This window comes from Myiozetetes cayanensis, unplaced genomic scaffold, assembly GCF_022539395.1.
Source record: "Myiozetetes cayanensis isolate MyiCay16 unplaced genomic scaffold, myiCay2020 scf27, whole genome shotgun sequence".
NCBI lineage: Eukaryota > Metazoa > Chordata > Aves > Passeriformes > Tyrannidae > Myiozetetes > Myiozetetes cayanensis.
The window spans coordinates 7,786,090-7,805,048 of NW_026087488.1; the positions used below are offsets into that span (position 1 = coordinate 7,786,090).

The following is an 18,959-nucleotide window of genomic DNA, read 5'->3' on the forward strand; positions in this document are numbered from 1 at the left end:
AAACCACACGATACACCAAGACTTTAAGGACTAGAGAACAGTCAGTTTGAAGCAGCAGTTTGGCAAATGCCCTGAGCTAACTCACCTTTTTCACTTTTTCCAGATTGTGTTTTTCTTTTATCTGTTCCAGGACGCTGCACAGCGGAATTTCCTCAAAAGTCTGTAAAACCTGAGGAGAGAGATGGAATAGCTCATTTTGCAACTCTTCCATTTCATGAGGTTTTACTGGGTTCAGCTGAAATAGAGCCAAACAGTTGCTCAGCATAGCAGCAAAAGTGCTGCTTTATTGGGCCAGAATAGAGACACCCAGATCAGTAAAGATGTGTCAGAACAGGAACCAGGCTGGGAGAGCTGGGGGGTTCACCTGGGGAAGAGAAGGCTCCAGGGAGACCTCAGAGCCCCTTCCAGTGCCTAAAAGGGTTCCAAGAGAACAGGAGAAGGACTTGGGACAAGGGCCTGGAGGAATAGAACAAGGGGAATGGCTTCCCACTGCCAGAGGGCAGGGTTAGATGGGATATTGGGAATTCTTGGCTGGGAGTGTGGTGAGGCCCTGGCACAAGTTGCCCAGAGAAGCTGTGGCTGCCCCATCCCTGCAAGTGTCCAAGGCCAGGCTGGACAGGGCTTGGAGCACCCTGGGCTAGTGGAAGGTGTCCCTGCCCATAACAAGGGGTAGAAGATGACCTTTAAGATCCCTTCCCACCCATTGTGTGATTCTGTGCAGACACAAATACACCTGCTGATATTCTTTTTTGTGTGTGTTTTCCTGTACATGACATAACAGGTGAATAATGTACACATTTTACTGCAACTGCCAGATCCTGTAATAGAAGCAACAAAACTTTTCAGCATGGGCAAGGCCCTGATCAAAGTGGGAAGCACACAGGTTTTTCTGTCTGATGAACTTCTCAGGTTAGCTGAGGTCAGATCTCACTGGTGATCCCAACTCCTGGGACTCTCTGCCATGTTACAGACTCCACCAGCACGGAGGAAAAAACACCAGACTTTGAAATGTTTGTTAAAGGGCTGTCTTTTCAGATCTCCCACATAAACCGCCAAAAGCAAGTCAGTTTTAAGAAATCACGGTAGCACTAAATGCAGCATATCTGAAAACCTGGTCAAAGTTCGCAAATTTGGGATGGCTCTTGAGGCAGGACAGAATTCTGCAGAATGAATATGCCACTGGTATAGTTTATAACTTTATGAGTGCGTTGTTCCTAGAGCAGATGAACACCATTTAAAGCCAGTTTTCTCTGATGAGAGCCTTCCCCTGCCATGTGCACGCAGAGCCGGCCGAGGGGACCCCAGGAGCTGCCCGGGGGCCGCGGAGCGCCGGGAAACACTGACCTGCGCCAGGGCCAGGCTGAAGCCAGGGCGGGCGGCCTCGCGGGTGGCTCCCAGACCCTCCACCAGCCGCTTCAGGGTGTACTTGAGCTCATCGTCCTGCAAGAGAGACCCAGCTGAGCCGACTGCTGCCCGCGCCCGGCCCGGCCGGGGCCGCCCGCACCGACGCGCTGCCAGCGGGGAGCGGAGGGCCGAGCCGGGCTCGGGGGCACCCACCCGCACCCCCGCAGCCCCTCGGGCCCCCGCCTCACCTTCTTGCCCTGCCGCAGGTGCTGCAGGAGGTTCTCGGTGGCCGCCAGCCGCACCTCCTGCTCCGGCCTGGCGATGTCCCAGAAGAAGTCGAGGAAGGCGCGGCCCTGCCGCAGCACCCCGCGGGGGTCGGTCACCCCAACGCCCTGCTCCTCCATCCCTTCCATCCCCTCCATCTCCTCCGGCCCCGCCATCCCGGCCACGCCGCCGCCGCTGCCGCACGTGGGGCCGCCCGCCCGCTCCGCCTCTTCCGGGGCAGCGGCGGGACGGGCCCGGCTGCTGTGAGAGCCGCGGCCTCGGGGACCTGGCAGCTCCGCGCTGCCCCCGCAGCCCGCTCCCTCATGGCTGTTCCTCAGCCCCGCTGCCCTCACAGCCCATTCCTCACAGCCTGCTCCCTCATGGCCGCCCCTCAGCCCCGCTGCCCTCACAGCCCATTCCTCACAGCCTGCTCCCTCATGGCTGTTCCTCAGCCGCGCTGCCCTCACAGCCCGCTCCCTCATGGCCGCCCCTCAGCCCCGCTGCCCTCACAGCCCATTCCTCACAGCCCGCTCCCTCATGGCTGCCCCTCAGCCCCGCTGCCCTCACAGCCCATTCCCTCACAGCCAGCTCCCTCATGGCTGCCCCTCAGCCCCGCTCCCCTCACAGCTCGCTCCCCTCATGGCCGCCCCTCACAGCCCCGCTCCCTTCAAGCCCCTCATCCCCAAAACCAAGTTCGTTTCCCCGCTGTGCAACAAGCCCATAACGACACAACTCGGCCGAGGCATTTATTTATTCCAGCGCTGCGCAAGCCCCCCGCGGTCGGTGTGTTCCACAAGCACCAGACTTTCTAGCGCCCTTATTTACACAGAGAAATTCAATTAGTAACTTTCCAAATACACCCCGACTATTATGATTTATTAGTAATTTCCATGCAAGTCACATAACCCCAGGTAACCTCATTACATGCTCGGGGACGTGTCTTCACCTGGGCAGGGTCTTTTTGACCTGTAGGCGTGATTTTCAGTATTATAAGGAAGATAGGTCAGCTATAGGGATACATAGACCTGGAGGATTTTGCCAAGTTAGCAATGTATACGTAGACACACATCAACATCTTGTTTTAATACATCCTTAAGGCTTGTTACTTCTAGGATGTCCTTGAGTAAGAGATGCTCCTGCTGCCTGTTCTTCTCATTAGGTCTCCTTTCTTGCTGATGAGGTTGAAAGCTTGCAAAGACCTTACATCAAAGAACATCCTTACTTCAGATAATCTTTCACATTTTGCAACAGCCCCGCTTCCCTCAGGGCCATGTTCCCTCCCTGACCATCAGCCCAGCACCACTGCAAGACTCGTTCATCCCTCTCATGCTCCGAGGGATCTCTGGGCTCCCCTCACCCCGGTTCTCAGTTCTGGAGGGAATTTTGGATCCTCTCCCTACGAGGCTCAGTGAGGGCAGAGCCTGTGGGGTGAGCAGGGTAAGACAGACAAGAGGTGTGGGCACCCTGCCAGGCTCCCGTGCTAGCCACAGGAGCACAGGGAATGAACGTGACCCCTGGGGCAGGATCCACCCCTGTGATCGCTGTGATCCCTGGAAGGTGAACGTGACCCCTGGGGCAGGATCCATCCCTGTGATCGCTGTGATCCCGGAAGGTGAACGTGACCCCTGGGGCAGGATCCATCCCTGTGATCCCTACAGGATGAACATGACGCCTGGAGCAGGATCCACCTCCACGATCACTGCGCCCGCTGCCCCGCTCCCACCCGCAGGGAGATGCCTGGGGACGCAGGTGAGGCAGCGCCTGACCCACGGGGGCGGATAAAACCACCTCAGCGCCGCGGGCCGGGCTCGTGGCAGCACCGAGCGCCCCGCGCCCACTGGAGGCGTTAGCGCCCCCGGGTCGATCCCAGGCAGACCCCGGGGGGGATCCCGGGGCAGTTCCCGGGCAGATCCCGAGCACATCCCGGGCCGATCCCCGTCCCGGCACCGCCGCGATTCCGCACAGGCAGCAGCGCGGGCAGCCCCGGCGGGGCGGGGAGCTGGCGGCAGGCGCGGCGCGGGGCAGCCCCGGCCCGCGCGCCGCCGTATATAAGCGTTGCGGGGTCCTCGGGCGCGGTCCTGTCACGCTCGCACGGGGACGAGGCCGCGGCGGCGATGGCGGATTTCGATCCCTACGACGACCGGGCCTACAGCAGCTTCGGCGGCGGCCGCGGGTGAGCGGGGCCGGGGGCCGCGCCCGGGGGCTCCCCCCGCGCCGGGGGCGGCGGCGGGGAGCGGCGCCCCGCGCCCCCCGGCCGCGCGAGGCGGGGCCGCGGCCTGCCCCGCCGTGAGGGGATGGCGGGCGGGGGGAGCAGCCGCGGGGGCCGCCCGGGGCCCTTCCCGTGGCCGCGGCCGCCCTGCTTTGTGCGGCGGGTCCCGGGAGGGTCCAGGCCGTGCCCCCGCGAGCCCTGCAGGGTTCGGGGCCGGGAGCGGCGGGAAGGGGCGGGAGGAGGAGGAGGAGGGGTGGGGGGTGTCGCTGATCCCGCCGGCCGCAGGCGAGCGGAGCGGGGTTTTAGGGAGGTGCTGGGCCGGAGCCAGGGCGGGCCGGGAGGGGATCGCGCACCGGGAGGGGCGGAGGGAGCGTCCCCGGAGCGGGGAGAGCTGTGGAGGTGCCTGAGGAGGGAGGAAATGGGAGGGCTTTGTGGTGCCTCCGCTCGGGAAGCCGCCGTCCCACGTTATCCGGGGCTCCGGGTGCCGACTCCAAAACCCCGATCCTCAGGGACAGGGCTCGTCCCTGTCTCCTTGCCGGAGAGCGCGCGTAGGGAGGAGGAGCCACGGAGACAATAACCAGCAATTAGGAGTTTGTCTTGAATCAGGTTAGGGAGGTGCGATCGAACAATGGACCTTTTCGAAGGTTGGTGCTACCGTGGGTTTCTTTGTTGCACCAAAACAAAACAGCGGGCATAAAACCACGGAATAAACTTCCTGGTGGGCAAATCTTCCCACGTGTGTTACTGTATCACCTCATCTCCCGAGCTGTGTTTCCCGGTTAACGCTGTTCGTGTCCTTTCCTGCTCTTAGAGGAATAACCTGGTTTCATTTCAGGCTCCTTGGGCAGCAGGGACGAGCTGCTGCTGGGGTTAGAACAGCAGTAAGTTTTCCTGTCTTTGAAAGCTCTCTGACCCTTTTCAAGCTCATTTTCATGCACAGATACCCTTTGTGTCTAATGCAGAGATGTCCCGGGGCAAACAGCTGATGTAGCCACTTGCACTTCTGTTGTTTTCTTTTGTAAATTCTGTAACAAAATAACCTTGCCGGTGGCCTAAAGTGGCACTTGACACATAATAAATGCAGATGTTGCTGCACGGGGTAGCCTAGTCAGTGTGGGCACGTTGTATGAAGTAACGAAATTACAGTTAAAATGCTATTTCACATTCAGATTTCTGTCACAGAGAACTTCCACCTTGCTTTCAGGCAACACCTGGATCCTTGTTTGGTGAGCCAAAGGCATCCTGCAGATCAGTGGATGTGTTTACAGATGAGAAAATGTCCTTATTCTGATTTAGCTGCAGTTTTAAGCCTCAGACACTACTAATGTTAGAGTGCAACTTGTCCTTGCATCTGATTTAATACTATTGCTAATAAGTTACTAACAGCTAATTCACAATTTCAGATCTTAATGAGTCTCTGTACTTTGTCTAAAGTCCTGTAATATGTGAAGTCTAATGAAAACATGACTGTTCTTCTTGAAGGTTCTGATTAAAGAGTCCCATGTTCATTTAAAGTGGCTCCTACTCATTTTTAGGCGCTCTAGGAGCGTAAGAATAGTGTAAGCTCAGTTGAGATAGAGTAGTTTTTGTAAAAGTATCATTTTGCATAACCCTTGGTGTGTACAGAGAGCGAGATTTCAGCGTGACAGATGGGAAATCAGTGCCCAACAGGTTCTAACATATGTGAGATCTGCCTCTTTCTCATAATCTTCAAAATTATGGTGTAGGAGCACCAGAATGTGACTGTGGGGTGATGAGACAGTGTTTGGCTACACCTTGTGTCTGGTGGTGCTCTGATTCAGAGCTGGAGCACAACACTCTGGGGTGCACAAGTCCCTTTATTCCAGATGAAGAACATGCTGCTGACATGAATTACAAAAATCTTGCTGTAAAGGCTCTTTGGGACGTGTTTTGGAGCCCGAAATTCTACACAGAACCCTGTAATTAATCATACTGAGGCCTAGCTGAAACTCTGAACATCTGCAGAGCTGAAGGGAACTGTTTATCACTCCTGACTCGCTGCTGGGCAGTTTATTTAGGTGTGGCTTGAAGCACCTCACTAAAGGTTAAGATTCCCCTGCTGAAATGCTGCTCAGCTCAGTGAGAATGCAGAGTTAGTCCCTGTCCTTGGGGCATTTTTTGGGTCCTGTGTCTCACCCATCCACTGTTAACAGATACCTCCTAATTTTGAGCCTTGGGGAGGTTTTTTGTTGAAGACATCTGATGCTCTGGAGGTGTCCTGGGTTGCTTGAATAAATTGGGTATGAATTTAGAGCTGTGGTCTTGGAGGCTCCTGGCAGAACTTGCATCCTGCTGGTCCTTACAGTGCCCCAGCAAAGCTCTAATGTTGGAACCCAGGTAGGCTCTGGCCTCTGGTAAATCCTGGGTGTTGATCCCCAGGGAAAGGCTCTTTAACTCCCATACTGGCATTCCAATATATTTTGTTTCGAACTTTTGGCAGATCTTGTTTTCTAGAGAGAGAACTAAACTTTCCAAAAGTGTAGCTTCAAAATGATAGTTCAGTTGTTCTTCCACCCCGTTAACTGTGCCCACCACAAGGTAAGTTCAGTCACAGGGGGGTTTGCTGGAAGCAATCTTTCCTCTTCAGCTCTCTGCCTTGGTTTTCTGGAAAGGAAATCAAATCCTGTCTTTCAGATTCCCACACTGAGATGACATAATTATTACCTAACTGTGTCTGAGCAAGTTACACTGAGTGGGAAATGCAGATATTCATTCAACACTGGTGTGACCCAGTTCACTTGGTCCAGAGATGTTTTCAATTATTTTTTGACTTTTGTCCTATTCTGTTGTAAATGAGAGAATCTTCTTCCAATCTCATTGTTTGGTTATTGAAGTCAGCCCTTTTTTAATTTATTTCACTGTTTCAGTATTGGAAAAATGCAGGGAAGTACAAAACCACTTTTAGTGTTTCTATACCCTGGATTCAGCTAGGAAGCAGTTTGGAAGTTATTTATTGACCATTCCCGTTCCTCAGACAGAAACTGAAATACCAAATGCATAGTTCTGTATCCGATAACCGAGGCCTTCGTATCAAATTCAGAAAGAATACTCCATTTCCTGACTCAAAATCAGCTGGATTTCACAACAGGGTCTGGATTGGCACACAGGCACCCCGGGAAGTTCTGGTGTGCCATGGTACAGACAGGGTTTGTCTGTGGCTCAGAAAACCCTTTTGGGGATTGTGGGTGTGGCTCCTGGAGCGGCTCAAGTGGGGGTTGCTGAGGAAAGCTGAGGTTCCAGCCCTTGCTCTCCTTCTCGTTCCCATCTTGGCACAGTGCTCTTTGCAGCTGTCCAGATCACCTTGTTGATCTGGCTGAGGATTCAACTCCAGGGCGGGTTTTTGGGTGAATCAGCTCACTGAGGAGGTCACTGGCAGCTCAGGAACGTGCTGAGAACGTGCTCAAGGAGGGGATACCCCTTTGAGACCCAGCTGGGACAATTCTGATGTTCCTATAGATCATTGATTTTCTTCTATTTTGTTTTGACTGCAAATTAAACATATTATTTTAATAGCTGTTCTTTATGACAGAGATGAGAATTAAGGACAAAGACATGGAGCTGAGTCCACATGTTATGGAATTATTTAGAAGAGCAACTCAGCTTTCTTGGAGTTCCTCCTTAAAACTTGGTCTGAAGTTAATTCTGCTGTACATTCACAGCACCAAGATTACAGCTTTAGTCCTCCAGTATGTTTTTGACTTGGTAATGAGACAAAGGCAGATGAGGAATATTGTCAAAAATGCAAAAATACAAACCTGGGTGGACCCTAATTAAAGATATGTAGGTTGTGATTCAAGTATGTTTAGCAGCATGTTGGTAATGTTGGTGATAAATGATTCCTGCATGGAGCTGCTGCCATAAAAAGGCACAAATGACAGGCTCACCTAGGAAGAGCTAAGGAATCTTATTCAAGCTTAGTGCATTATCTGATTCATTAGCAATAAAATATTTATTCTGGAATGAGGAAAAATACTGACAAGTACCTTGCTGGCCCAATGGATTTTCTGGCTGGGTGCAACCAGGCAGAATAAAAGGAAATAATAAAATTGTTTGACCTCCTGGATTTTAGGTAGGATTGTGCAGCAGTCTAATTGGTCCATGTCACATTGGCAAATCTGCTTTAGTACAGCTTGTGTTCCACTGGGCTCTTAAATGCACAGGGAGCCTCTGGGAAAGGGAACAAACACAAGCAAAAGCCCAGCAGAAGGCAGGTGATAAAGGGAAGGTGGGCAGAGTAGTAGGGAGGAATCCCAGGTAAAGGTCAGGGATTGCTGAGGGATGCAGATGGTGTTGGAACCAGTGACATCCTGTGGTCTGCAAGTCCAAGAGCTTTATCTTCAGGTTAAAACCTTGTTACCTTGCTCTCTGTCCAGGAGATCCCAGTTGGTTTGGCTCTACAGGGAGTCACACACAGAGGTGTTAAATGGTGCAGTAAAGAATTTAGCTGGGGCAGTTTAGTTCCTCAGCCCCCAAAGCCAAGAGCTTAACTGAGACTGAGGGATGAGACAGGGAAAGACCACCTAGTTTACCTCAGTCTGTAATTCATGACACAAAGGAAGAACTAAACATCCAGACAGCACTGAAATTGGGTTTTCTGCCTTAGAACCCCTTGCTCAACCAAGTCTTTTATTGTGTGTTTGATTCAAAGCATTCCAGTCCAGGTATGTGACAGTTATGGCAACAACTTCAGACTTAGGAGAAGGTGTTTCCATTAAGCTAAATGCTGCTGAAATAATTCAGATGATTGGGGAGTGGGTGTTGATAATACACTATTTAGTTAAAAGCATTGGATCCAGCTTAGTGTCAGGATGAACTGACAAACCTGTGCCATACAAGTATTTCCTCACCGCTATAAATTATTCTCAACATTCTAGTCTAGGATGTAGTTTTGAAGATAAAGTGTTTTTGAGCAGGGGGCAGTAGAGATGGGAAACATAAGATCTTATTAATGAATTTTGGGATGAGAAAGCAGTTCATTCATCACCTTGTTACTGAGCTCCTCTAATGCATTTAAGTACACTGTTCATTTGTTTTTTCCATGGCAGTACTGCAGCAGGTAATAGTGGAAAGGAGCTGACTGGGAGTGAAAGTGGCAGGTGCAGGCAAAGGGCTGGACAAACCACCCAAGCTGTGTGACAGTCCCCTTGCAGGCAGTGCCACAGACTGCAGTGTGGCTGTGCTGGGAGTCACTTCCAGGGCACTCTGCTTTTCCCAACAGGTCTCGTGGTGGTGGCCTTGGTTCCCGCAGAAATAAAGAGCTGCCAACAGAACCCCCTTTCACAGCCTATGTGGGAAATCTGCCCTTCAACACTGTCCAGGGAGACATAGATGCCATCTTCAAGGATCTCAGCATCAGGAGCGTGCGGCTAGTCAGGGACAAGGAAACAGATAAATTTAAAGGTCAGTGTTGCCACCTGGTTCGGCTGCAGATGGAGAACTGCGAGGAGAAAATAAAGCCACTTCAGTGGGGAATTGCAGTCTAAAGCACAGTTGATCTTGGGCTCTTTATGTTGAATTATGCAGGTTTTTCATTTGGGCAAGATTCACTGTTACTTCATCATCTTAAAGTACATCCTAAAGTACAACCTGAGTGACAGGAGTCAATATTTGCCCTACCCTAAAGGGACTTTCTCAAACCTTGTTTGTCTTGTATGAATTCTACCAGAGCTGAAGTGTCTGACCCACTTAAGACCCGTGACCTTAAGCATTGAGTACTTACACAATCTTTCTGTACTTCAGAAGGCTACCATTGCTTCAGCTCTGTCCCTTTTTAGTAGACAGGGAGAAAAAGCAAGTAGATAAACCATTCAGGCAACTCTTAGAGGATGCAAATCTAATTTCCATTGGAATTGGCCAGTGGAAAGGGACTATATTTGTAAGTTATCTTTAGGGGTGGAAAAAGTTTAACTTGGAGAGGATCTTTTTGAAAAGTAATAAATCCACTAAATAATGTGATGACACAAAATCACACTGCTGGCCAAGAAGGTATTCCAACTTCTTTTTTAAAAATATTAAGAAACAAGTGTCAGTGTTCAGCTAAACAATTGTCTGAAGGTATAGACAGATCTAATCTGCAATGAGAACTCTGTGGAAAAGGGCTCTTGGCATTCACACAGTGCCCAGAGTTCTGTTCCGGGATTTGCCCCATCATTAACAGGCAGAGGTAAATGCATTCAGCGTTAATGCATCTTGCACTTAGCAAAGTTGGAAAGAGAAGGGAGACCATTAGCAGATGTGCAGGAGGAGCAGCTTCTTACAAAGGCCTTTTCAAGTGCTGTTAACTCGAGATTTGTGTTTTACAGGATTTTGTTACGTAGAGTTCGATGAGGTGGAGTCACTCAAGGAAGCTCTTACGTATGATGGTGCAGTAAGTACACTTGCAATTAATTTGTGATATCAGAGATAAGCACAAGTCTCAAACTCCTTTTACATCCTGAATGGATTCTCCCCTTGATTTAACAGCTCTTGGGTGACCGGTCACTCCGAGTGGACATAGCAGAAGGCAGGAAACAGGATAAAGGTGGCTTTGGCTTCAGAAAAGGTGGCGGGCCCGATGACAGAGGTGACTTCCATTTTTCTAACTAGCTTCTTAAATATAACGGTTGTAGTTGTGTCTTCTGGTGCTGAACTAATGCTAAGACAAGGCATGCAAGTGAACATGAAAATTATATTGCAAGGAGAAATTTGGCATATACACATTTCTAACCAGCTGCTGCTGCCGCTCCTGAGGTGTCTGGAATTTAGCTGTGCTTTGTGTCCAAAGGCTGGATATGTTGTCACTCCTAGCCCAGGAAGTGAGACCAATACCCCTAATAATGTGCTGTGTCTTGCAGAGGACAATCATAAGCCCAACAGTCTGATCTGCTACTATTTTATGATGATGTAAGAAAAGTGAGTAAGCACAAGCAGACAAATACTTATTTTGGGCTGTGTCTCCAGTTCCAGCGTGAAGAGAGGCTTGGCTGTAGTTAAAGCTTGGTTGAACCAGACTCACTAAAGGTTTCCATTGAATGTCTGTTAGGGAAGCTTTTCTGACCATTTATTCTTGGTTCATTTAAACTGACTGTTTGTTCCTGTGCAATGGAACTTGGTAGTACTGAAAGGAAAGGATTTTCCAGCAGCATGGCTTTGGACATTGAAGGACTGAAACATTGGTTTGGTGTCCCCTTGCCCAGTCTTTCCCACAGCTTCAGATCTGAACACAATTGTGGCTTTTTTCCTAGGAATGGGAGGAGGTTCCCGAGAATCCAGAGGAGGTGGATGGGATTCCAGAGATGACTTCAATTCTGGTACCAGTATTCACACTTATACAGAGAGGGAGCCTAAAAGGCTCCGAAATGTTCTCATTTTCATTTGTCCCCAGTACTGCTTTGATTGAATCTGCTGTTTGTGCCCACTTGGACATCCTGCAGCTGTGGTGGGATTCCTCAGGGGGAATCTTCCATTGCCTCGTAACAGAGGAGAGAGTCTTGATTGTAAATTCTGTGAAACCACCCTAAGTGACAGAATACTTGTCCAGATGTAGCCCCTGGTGTCTGTTTTAAGCATTTCTCAAACATCTGGCTGAGTAAATTTCTCAGTAGTAGCAGAAACAGACAAATCATGTGGAAAGGCTGATCCTCCTTCAGAGCAGAGGCTTTCACCTTCTTAGGGAGATGTGACATGTTATGTGTATTCCTGCAGAAACTGACTTCTCCAAAGATGGATTAGTGTTCTAAAATACTTCTAAATGCAAAATATTCCTGAACTTTTAGACCTGTTACAGTAATGCAAGCTGCAGCAAGTGACTGAGCTTGCCGGAGTGCAAGGTAGTGACAGAGCCACCGGGTTTGCTCTTGCCTTCCAGTCAGTTCCTCCCTATTAGAATCCAGGGTGGCATTAACAGAATTGCTTATGTCCTCTGAACTCGTGGGTTTGGTCCATTTTCTGATGGGGAGATGTTGGCAAGTGCAACTTTGCAGTGTCTGGTCTCTGCGTGAGTGGAATGGACGATGTAGGAGCGGTGCCAGAGTGTGCCCTTGCCACCAGCATGGATGGGAAGTGTGATGCTGGAGAGAGGAGCTTGCTACAGCACTGTGCTTAACCTGCCTTTGGAGCTAAGCATTCTGGTGCCACAGCTTCATACCTTCCCCTTGGCAGCTTCTCCAAATGTGGACTCATTGCAGCCTGTTAAATGCTGGACGAGCGATTCGTGAGCCAAAAGTTTAGCATTTAAGTCTTAGCTGCTACAGAAGCTTTTCTTCTCAGGTTGTACAGCCCTGGATCAAGTCTTTAAAGGTGGTTTGTTTGGCACTGAAGTAAGTAAGGGACAGCTCTGCAACTCTGCCAAATACTGGAGTGGAAAGGAAAATCTCAGTTGGGAACCAAACAACTTTCTCTTCCAGGCAGCTTCTGAAAATCTGAATATATTCCCTTTCCTGTGCTCTTTACTTGAAGTATCCTCCTCCAGTTCAATGCAGGCAGTGGGGGCTTGGAGAGATATTCCAGGATAGTCACTGGTACAGACTGGAACTCTGGTCAGTGACAGACAGTTCTTGATTTTTTGGATATATAAACTGAAGAAATTTAGTCAGTTTAAAATCTGATTATCCCCCTCCCCAGCAATCCTTTAACTAGTCTAGTGAATACCTTATCACTTTATGGTACAGCTAAAAAGCCTTGGGGTTTTACTCTGTTCTGTAAGGACTCTGTATTTCACTACTCCCCAGCTATTTCCCCATTTACTCTGCTCCTGCAGATTTCATGCTAAGGCTGCACCAGTGGGATCTTCTGGCTACAGAAGTACTCTGAGTACTTGTAGTGTTGTCTCTGAAGTCAGCTAATGGTGTTAACAGTCAGAAGTTGCGACTGAAGCTCATATTTTAAGCTCACTTGACCCACTCTCCAACACTCCAATAAGCCTCTAAGTGGATAAAGCACTTTCTGAACTTGGCATAGTGTACTTGGTTTCAAAGGGAATCTGAGTGACTCTTCCAGAACGTGTTAGACCTCTGTGAAGCAAATCTGTCTGCAGACAAAAGGCTCAGTGCACCACCTTGGACTGACAGCAGTGACTTGCGGGGCTTTCCAGTCATCCAGATAAAAAACTAGATGCAAAACATTGCAAAATACGCTCTTTAAACCCACTGTCTTCCGTCTTCAGGATTCAAAGACGACGACTTCTTGGGAGGTCGGGGTAGAGGAACCCGCCCCGGAGACCGGCGACCACCCGGTGCCTCCATGGGGAGTGGTGGCACCGGTCGCTTCAGAGATGGGCCTCCCCTCCGTGGGTCTTCCATGGACTTCAGAGAGCCAACAGAAGGTAAACTCCTCCCTTGTGTGACTGAGCCTTCCCTCGCGAGGGACGCTCGTGGTTCCTCTGTCAGGTGGAAGCTCCTGCCCTTGGCAGGCGGATCTGAGCCCCGCAATGTCTTCTCTTTCAGAGGAAAGAGCACAGCGGCCCCGACTGCAGCTCAAACCTCGAACAGTCGATACTCCCCTCAATCAAGTAGCCAACCCAAACTCTGCGATCTTCGGCGGAGCCAAGCCCCGGGAGGAAGTAGTAAAAGAGCACGACTGAGTCTGGGGTTGGGAGGGAATGGGGAGGCGGGAGGAAAAGCAAGACAGTACAGAGTGACTAGCTCTGCTGGAATGTCAACCCTGCAGTTTACCATTCCTGCCATCTGGTATTTGTCCTCTTTGAAACCGAAAACACAGAGCTTGTGAATGCATGTCAGCTGTTAACAAGTGGTTTTTAGTACGTTCTTGGCTTTGCTGTATCTAGTGCCTGCTTTGTGCTGAGTTTCCCTCTTCTGTTTCCTTCCAAGCAGCACAGTTGCCAGTAGAAAAGGCAGTGTGGCTGCTTCCACGAGCGTGGAGGTCTCTGGACAAAGGTGCTGCTTCACTTCTTCCTTTCTGGGTTTGTTTTACTTTAGAAGCACAGGTTAGACTTAGTTATTTCCCTGTATGGTTTCCTTTTACTTCTCAGTGCTCCTCTTCTGACCTGCATGTCTCGTTCTGTATTGCTGTGGCTCTGAAGAGGAAAACTGAAGAGTCCAGATGAGTTGAACAGAGAAATGTCCAGTTCTAACCAAGCAGTGAAATACCATTTCTGACAATTGGTGATAGTTACTGTTCACAGCAGAGCCCCTTGTAAAGCTAAGGGGGGCAGCTGCCCTTTCACAGGGGTTGCCAGGAGGGATCAGTTCAATGGATGCCTTGCCTGACAAGCCTTGGGAATAGCTGGTGGAATCAGTATGGATAAAGCCTCTGCCAGCAGCCTCTTCCTGCTGGCTGTTGACTTCCAAATGGTACGATACTACTACACCTCTGAGCTCAAGGTTAGTGCTGCAAAAACGTGCCTGTTTGAGCACAACTGCTCACTGGCTCTTTCTGCTTACTTTTTTGGGTTTTACATGTTTGGTAAATTTTTAAATGAAGTTTCTACCAATAAAATTGACTTTTTTATTTTTGTTGAAGGAGTGTATACTTTGCCACGCAGTATTTGATCGCCACTATCCCCTGTATTTCTTTGCCCGGTGGGGTACAGTTTTAGGACCTCAGCTTTTAGAATACCTTGAAAGTGGGCAGATTAGAAATCCTCCTGCTTTAGATTCTCCTGTAGAAGTTTGGGTAAAAAGCATCTCGTGTTGCTGCACCTCTTTTCACTTTCTTGCCGGTGTTGTGTGGGAGGAGGGAGGGGAGGCTGGAGCAAAAGGAGAGATCATTAGCGTTGAAAACCAAAACCTGAGCTGTGGATGTGTCCAGTGCATGGGAAAAACCTGGGCCCCCAATGCCAGTGGGGAGAGCCTTCAGCTAGAACAGCCAGCACCCCAGAGTACTTGCAAGAGGAGTTTGGAAGCATGGCTGCCCCACTACCAGCACCACTGCTAGTGATGAATTTCTTCCCTTAAAGTTCCTGTTGTAAGTCAGAGTCCCAGCAATTTACAGAACTACTCTTTCCTTCCTTCTGCCTTTCACTTAATCTGCTTCTGAGATAAGAACCATTTGTCTAACACTAATACTTAATTTAAGACAGACATGCATTTGTGTGGTTGTATTCCAAACCAATAATTGATCTATTTACATCTTCAATGTGGAAAAGATTTTAAGAACAAATTCCCATATAAAAACTCACCTCTAGTCAAGACAGTTGACTTTTAAATGTAAAAACAAAGGAAAAAAAAAAAAGAAATCCAAACACTTAACACATTCTGCTTCATAACAAAATAAATTTATGGATATGGTATTTTGTGAATGATCTTTTAAATAAAAGAAAACATTAAGTAATATTTAAGATTGGTCTTTATTTGAGTCTGCTCTAGCATGTTTTTCCCCCCCTTCAGTTTTCAAATATTGTGTTAATTTGTACCAGAGCCATTCTGATACAAAATAAGGGGGGAAGAGGAAAAGATAAAGGGGAGGAATCTAATCTAAACAGTGCTGGAACAGTGAAGTAAAAATTGTTTATGGGTGGAAATGAGCCCAAGTTCTTTACCCTGTGGTTTCAGTGTCACTTCAGTGCCGTTGCTGAGGCTGCCAGGTGGGACTTGGGGGTGCTACAGCTCCTCATGCTGTGTCCCACAGGCTGGGTTTCTCCCAACTTTTCCAACTGACCTGTTTTCCATGAGACTTAACAGTTAAAGGCACTGTTGCCCTGTGGCTTTGAAATACGTGCTTATTGCAGGGTAAGGTGAAAGAGGTAGAGCCATGATTTTATTGAGGAAATGAGCTCTGACCTCCCTGCTGGTTTTACTGCTTTGCATGGCCTGAAAGGATGGGAAGTTCTTGCCTCTGGCTACTCAGTCCACCTTCTCTTTAGACCTCTTAGCACAGCTTGAGCAGAGTCCCAGCCCTGCTCTGGAGCCTCTGGGTGTCCTCCCTGACCCCACCCCGAGGGGTGTGTGCAAGGGCAGGGCTGGCTGGGGGAGCTGCTGCCACAGCTGGGCTGTCAAACCCAGTGGTGGAACCAGTGATTTCACCCCTGCATGCAGGAAAGGAGCCCTGATTTGTGAGAGAGGTGGCAAATGGCTCATCTTGGTTCTGCAAATCTTTTTCTGGATCTGCCAATATTGGTTTGGTCAAGGGTTTCCTACTAGTGAATGCAGCCTGATCCCAACCTCATTTACCACCTTTCCTTTTCCTTTTTGTAGTTCTTCATGTGCAAACAGTCATGGTTTCTTTGGAGCATTCCACACTGTGCTTCCCATGCAGCTCAGGGTCAGACTCCTCCAGTCCTTTTTCTTTCCCTCCTTCCAAATGTTACCTGATGAACGTTTTCCTCCACAGAAGCCCATCAAACCACCTTGTGTCAACAGTTGACACAACTGTATTTAATGTATGGGTGTGGCATTTCGGTTTTGTAGGAGGAAGCAAGATTATGTTCTCCCCATCCCACCAGCGAAAAAACAGTTGAGGTTTAACCTGTAATGCTTAACTTTCTCTGCAGCTTAAAGCTAAGCCTGGCATGGCAAAGCCCAGACCGAGCAGGCACCAGCAGTGTAGCAAACAGATCATTCACTCTGTGGCTGTTCATGTTCTCACTGAGTTATTTCTAGTAGCTGTGCAGAGCTTTCTTGGAGCTTAAACTTAGGAAAATAAACAAAACTGAAGGTAGGAAGGCAGCAGGCAGTTTTTGGAATTGGAATTGAGTTTGCTGCTGCAGGAAGTGCTTTGGTGTGTCTCTCCAGTTGGGTTGCAGCTGGGGAAGGTGGGTGTCTGGAAGAGCTGTGGGACACTGCAGGAGTGAACAGCAGCTTCTAATGTGCTGCAAAACTCCCTGGCAACCACCAAAAATTGAACTCCACTGAGCTCCCAAGCCCAGGAAGGCCCCTGGGAGAGCTCATCCCAGTCCTCAGGGCAGCACCCAGTGCTGGCCCAGGGGCATTGCCGACTTGCTGGGCTGTGCAAGCCTGGAGCAGCTCCTGAGGGTGCTCTTTGTGCTTGTGGCCATCAGGGTTGTTCTGATGGCTGAAGAAAGAGGTGGAGGAATGTTTACACACTCAAATGACGGGCTGGTGATGGCAGAGTCACATTAAATTCATGCCCTCAAGTGTGGCTTTACAGGCCTTCCTAGGGCAGGAACAAGTTGCTCATCTGCTCCTGAGATGTGCTGGCACTACTGAAAGAGTCTCCAGCACTGACCATGAATTTCTGAAGTTCTGCAGGTGTCCCAGGGCTGGTGGTGATGGGGACTGTGGCCAAGCCTCGCCATCCCAGGGCAGTTTTGGATGATGCTGTTATTTTTTACTTGTTTTATGAATACCGTGATAGTTTCAATCCTGACTTTGGCACATAGTCCAGTAGGAGCATTTGCTACCTGTAGTACTGGCTGCTGACTTGTCTTCAGGAAAGATGATAAAATGGTGAGAGCTTTAGAGCAAATCCTGTGATACTGTAATCACTCCTTTTGTAGGAAAGGTTTAATACTAAAGCCAGCAAACCTTGGAATGCACGTGCAGCCCCTTCCTCAGAGCATGGGCATGTGGCAGCTTCCAGAGCAGCCCCTGTGCCACTGCCTGGTTTGGGCATAGCTTCTTGCAGTGACTTCACCAGGAACCCCCCTGCTCCCCGGGTGTGTTCTGGGCACAGGCTGTGTGTGCCAGGTTGGCTTCAGTCACTGGTTTTCTGTCCCACCCTCGTTCCTTCTCCCTGCGTGGAATTATTGCCTCCTGGTTATTCCCACTGGCAGCAGGAAGGAGGGTGATGAGCTGTTAACCTGCAGCTTGAAATCCGTGTTGTGTTTATGTTTTGCATTCGGATGGTCTCTGTGTTTCACTACCAGATGAGCACAAAGGCTCTGGAAGAACAGGGTTGCTCCTCTATCCTGGTGTATTCCAGCCTAGAATCAGTTCCTTTGTAGTTCTCAAGGGCTTCTCTGGGATGGACTCTCGGGATGAAATTTAGTAGGTGTTGCTGGTCCTAAATTTTCAGAAAGGGGAGTTCCTGTGGCTGAAGAGGAATTTGATTTCCAGCTGAGACTGGAATTTTCTCATCTGGAAGCTGACTCCTTCCTCTCAAAAGCCACTTAACCACTGCAGGAACCAAGTGTATTGAAAGTGGCAGAGAGCCATCTTTTATTTGGTGCATACATTTTCTCTATACAATGTGTAATTTATTCTGTTGTTCGGGATACCACTCGCTATACAATGTTAAACATTTAGGATGGTGTAATCATATTTTTGACGCTGCTTTCTGAAAGGCTTTAATCCTTCAGTGCCAGGCACTTACTTGACTCTCAAGCCTGATGCACGTTAGGAACAGCAATATCTTGATGCCATTGTGTGTTCTGGAGTAACGGGAGAAACACTCCCAAAGCTCTGGGTGTGTGGCTGGCACCTCTCCCGGCTGTGAGGGACTGCAGGGGAGCTCTGCTGCTCCTCCTGTGTCTGAGCCACTGGAACCCAGCACAGATGGGCACACAAATGGGCACTCGGGTTCTGGTGGCACCTGTGGTGTCACGGGGTGCGTGGGGTCAGTCTGAGATCGTGGTCCTCATCTCACTGTACCTGAGTGGCTAAATCAGAGGCATTTTATGGTTTTCTTCTCCATCGTGGCAGTGACTCTGTTCTGTGACATCTCCTGCTCGGTGTGACATCAGCTCCCCCCATTTCTGTCCCCCTCTGCAGCAAAGTGCATCCAAGGGCTGTGAGGACTTACCTGTACACTCACCGATTCCCGTGTAAAGCTCCAGAGTATCCCAGGGTTGATGTTTTTGGGGGTGTTGTTGCCGGGAACGCTGCCACCACCTTTCTGCCCAGTAGGTTTCAGCCAGGTTAGTGTTCCCCGTGGCAGGGATTTGCTTCCTGCCACGAGATTGTTTCGTTCATGTCACCGTGCTCCCGAGATCTGCCTCTTTCTTTTAAATAAACCAAAAACTCACCAAGTACCTCTATAAACCCCTTGTAAAACCTGTACTGTAACAAATCTGTATAATTTGTATCGCTGTATAAAGATTCAAATAAAAGCATTCAAACCTTCTAGGTCTTTGTGTCCAGATTTCAAGAATTACTGCGCCTGCAAGGACGAGCTAAGAGCGGGAAGCAGCTTTGTGGCTCCGCAGGGATGTTCAGGATCAGTCTTTGCAAACTTGGGCGAAGTTCTGTGAAGCACCCAGGGCTGTGAGCTGACTTTCCACTGGGTG

At 49.4% G+C, this 18,959-nt stretch overlaps 2 protein-coding genes across 3 annotated transcripts in view; one reads left to right on the forward strand and one right to left on the reverse strand.

The window, feature by feature from the left end:
* Positions 1 to 1,784, reverse strand: part of MYBBP1A (MYB binding protein 1a) — a 52,431-nt gene extending 50,647 nt beyond the window's left edge. The window contains exons 1-3 of the mRNA XM_050321960.1: positions 1,593 to 1,784; positions 1,345 to 1,440; positions 86 to 169 (exon numbers count right to left, since the gene is read on the reverse strand). Of these exons, the coding sequence (XP_050177917.1) occupies positions 86 to 169; positions 1,345 to 1,440; positions 1,593 to 1,784 (372 nt within the window). The remainder of the gene's footprint in view (positions 1 to 85; positions 170 to 1,344; positions 1,441 to 1,592) is intronic.
* Positions 1,785 to 3,674: 1,890 nt separating this feature from the next.
* Positions 3,675 to 18,798, forward strand: EIF4H (eukaryotic translation initiation factor 4H). 2 transcript variants are annotated; one of them, XM_050321733.1, is made up of 7 exons: positions 3,675 to 3,781; positions 9,057 to 9,238; positions 10,141 to 10,205; positions 10,301 to 10,400; positions 11,062 to 11,127; positions 12,981 to 13,139; positions 13,261 to 18,798. In XM_050321733.1, exons 1-7 carry the CDS (start codon positions 3,723 to 3,725, stop codon positions 13,395 to 13,397), a joined length of 768 nt encoding a protein of 255 aa, XP_050177690.1. In that variant the 5' UTR covers positions 3,675 to 3,722; the 3' UTR covers positions 13,398 to 18,798. The 2 variants fall into 2 exon arrangements, with proteins under 2 accessions (XP_050177690.1, XP_050177692.1); XM_050321735.1 differs by lacking the exon at positions 11,062 to 11,127 and having other exon boundaries at positions 3,686 to 3,781.
* Positions 18,799 to 18,959: the final 161 nt, after the last annotated feature.

Excerpts from the sequence above, each read along its gene's own strand:
- EIF4H (XM_050321733.1), top strand. The coding sequence starts at position 3,723 with ATGGCGGATTTCGATCCCTACGACGACCGGGCCTACAGCAGCTTCGGC. Across the intron at positions 9,239-10,140 it reads GGAAACAGATAAATTTAAAG|GATTTTGTTACGTAGAGTTC; the intron begins GTCAGTGTTGCC and ends TGTGTTTTACAG. Across the intron at positions 11,128-12,980 it reads CAGAGATGACTTCAATTCTG|GATTCAAAGACGACGACTTC; the intron begins GTACCAGTATTC and ends TTCCGTCTTCAG.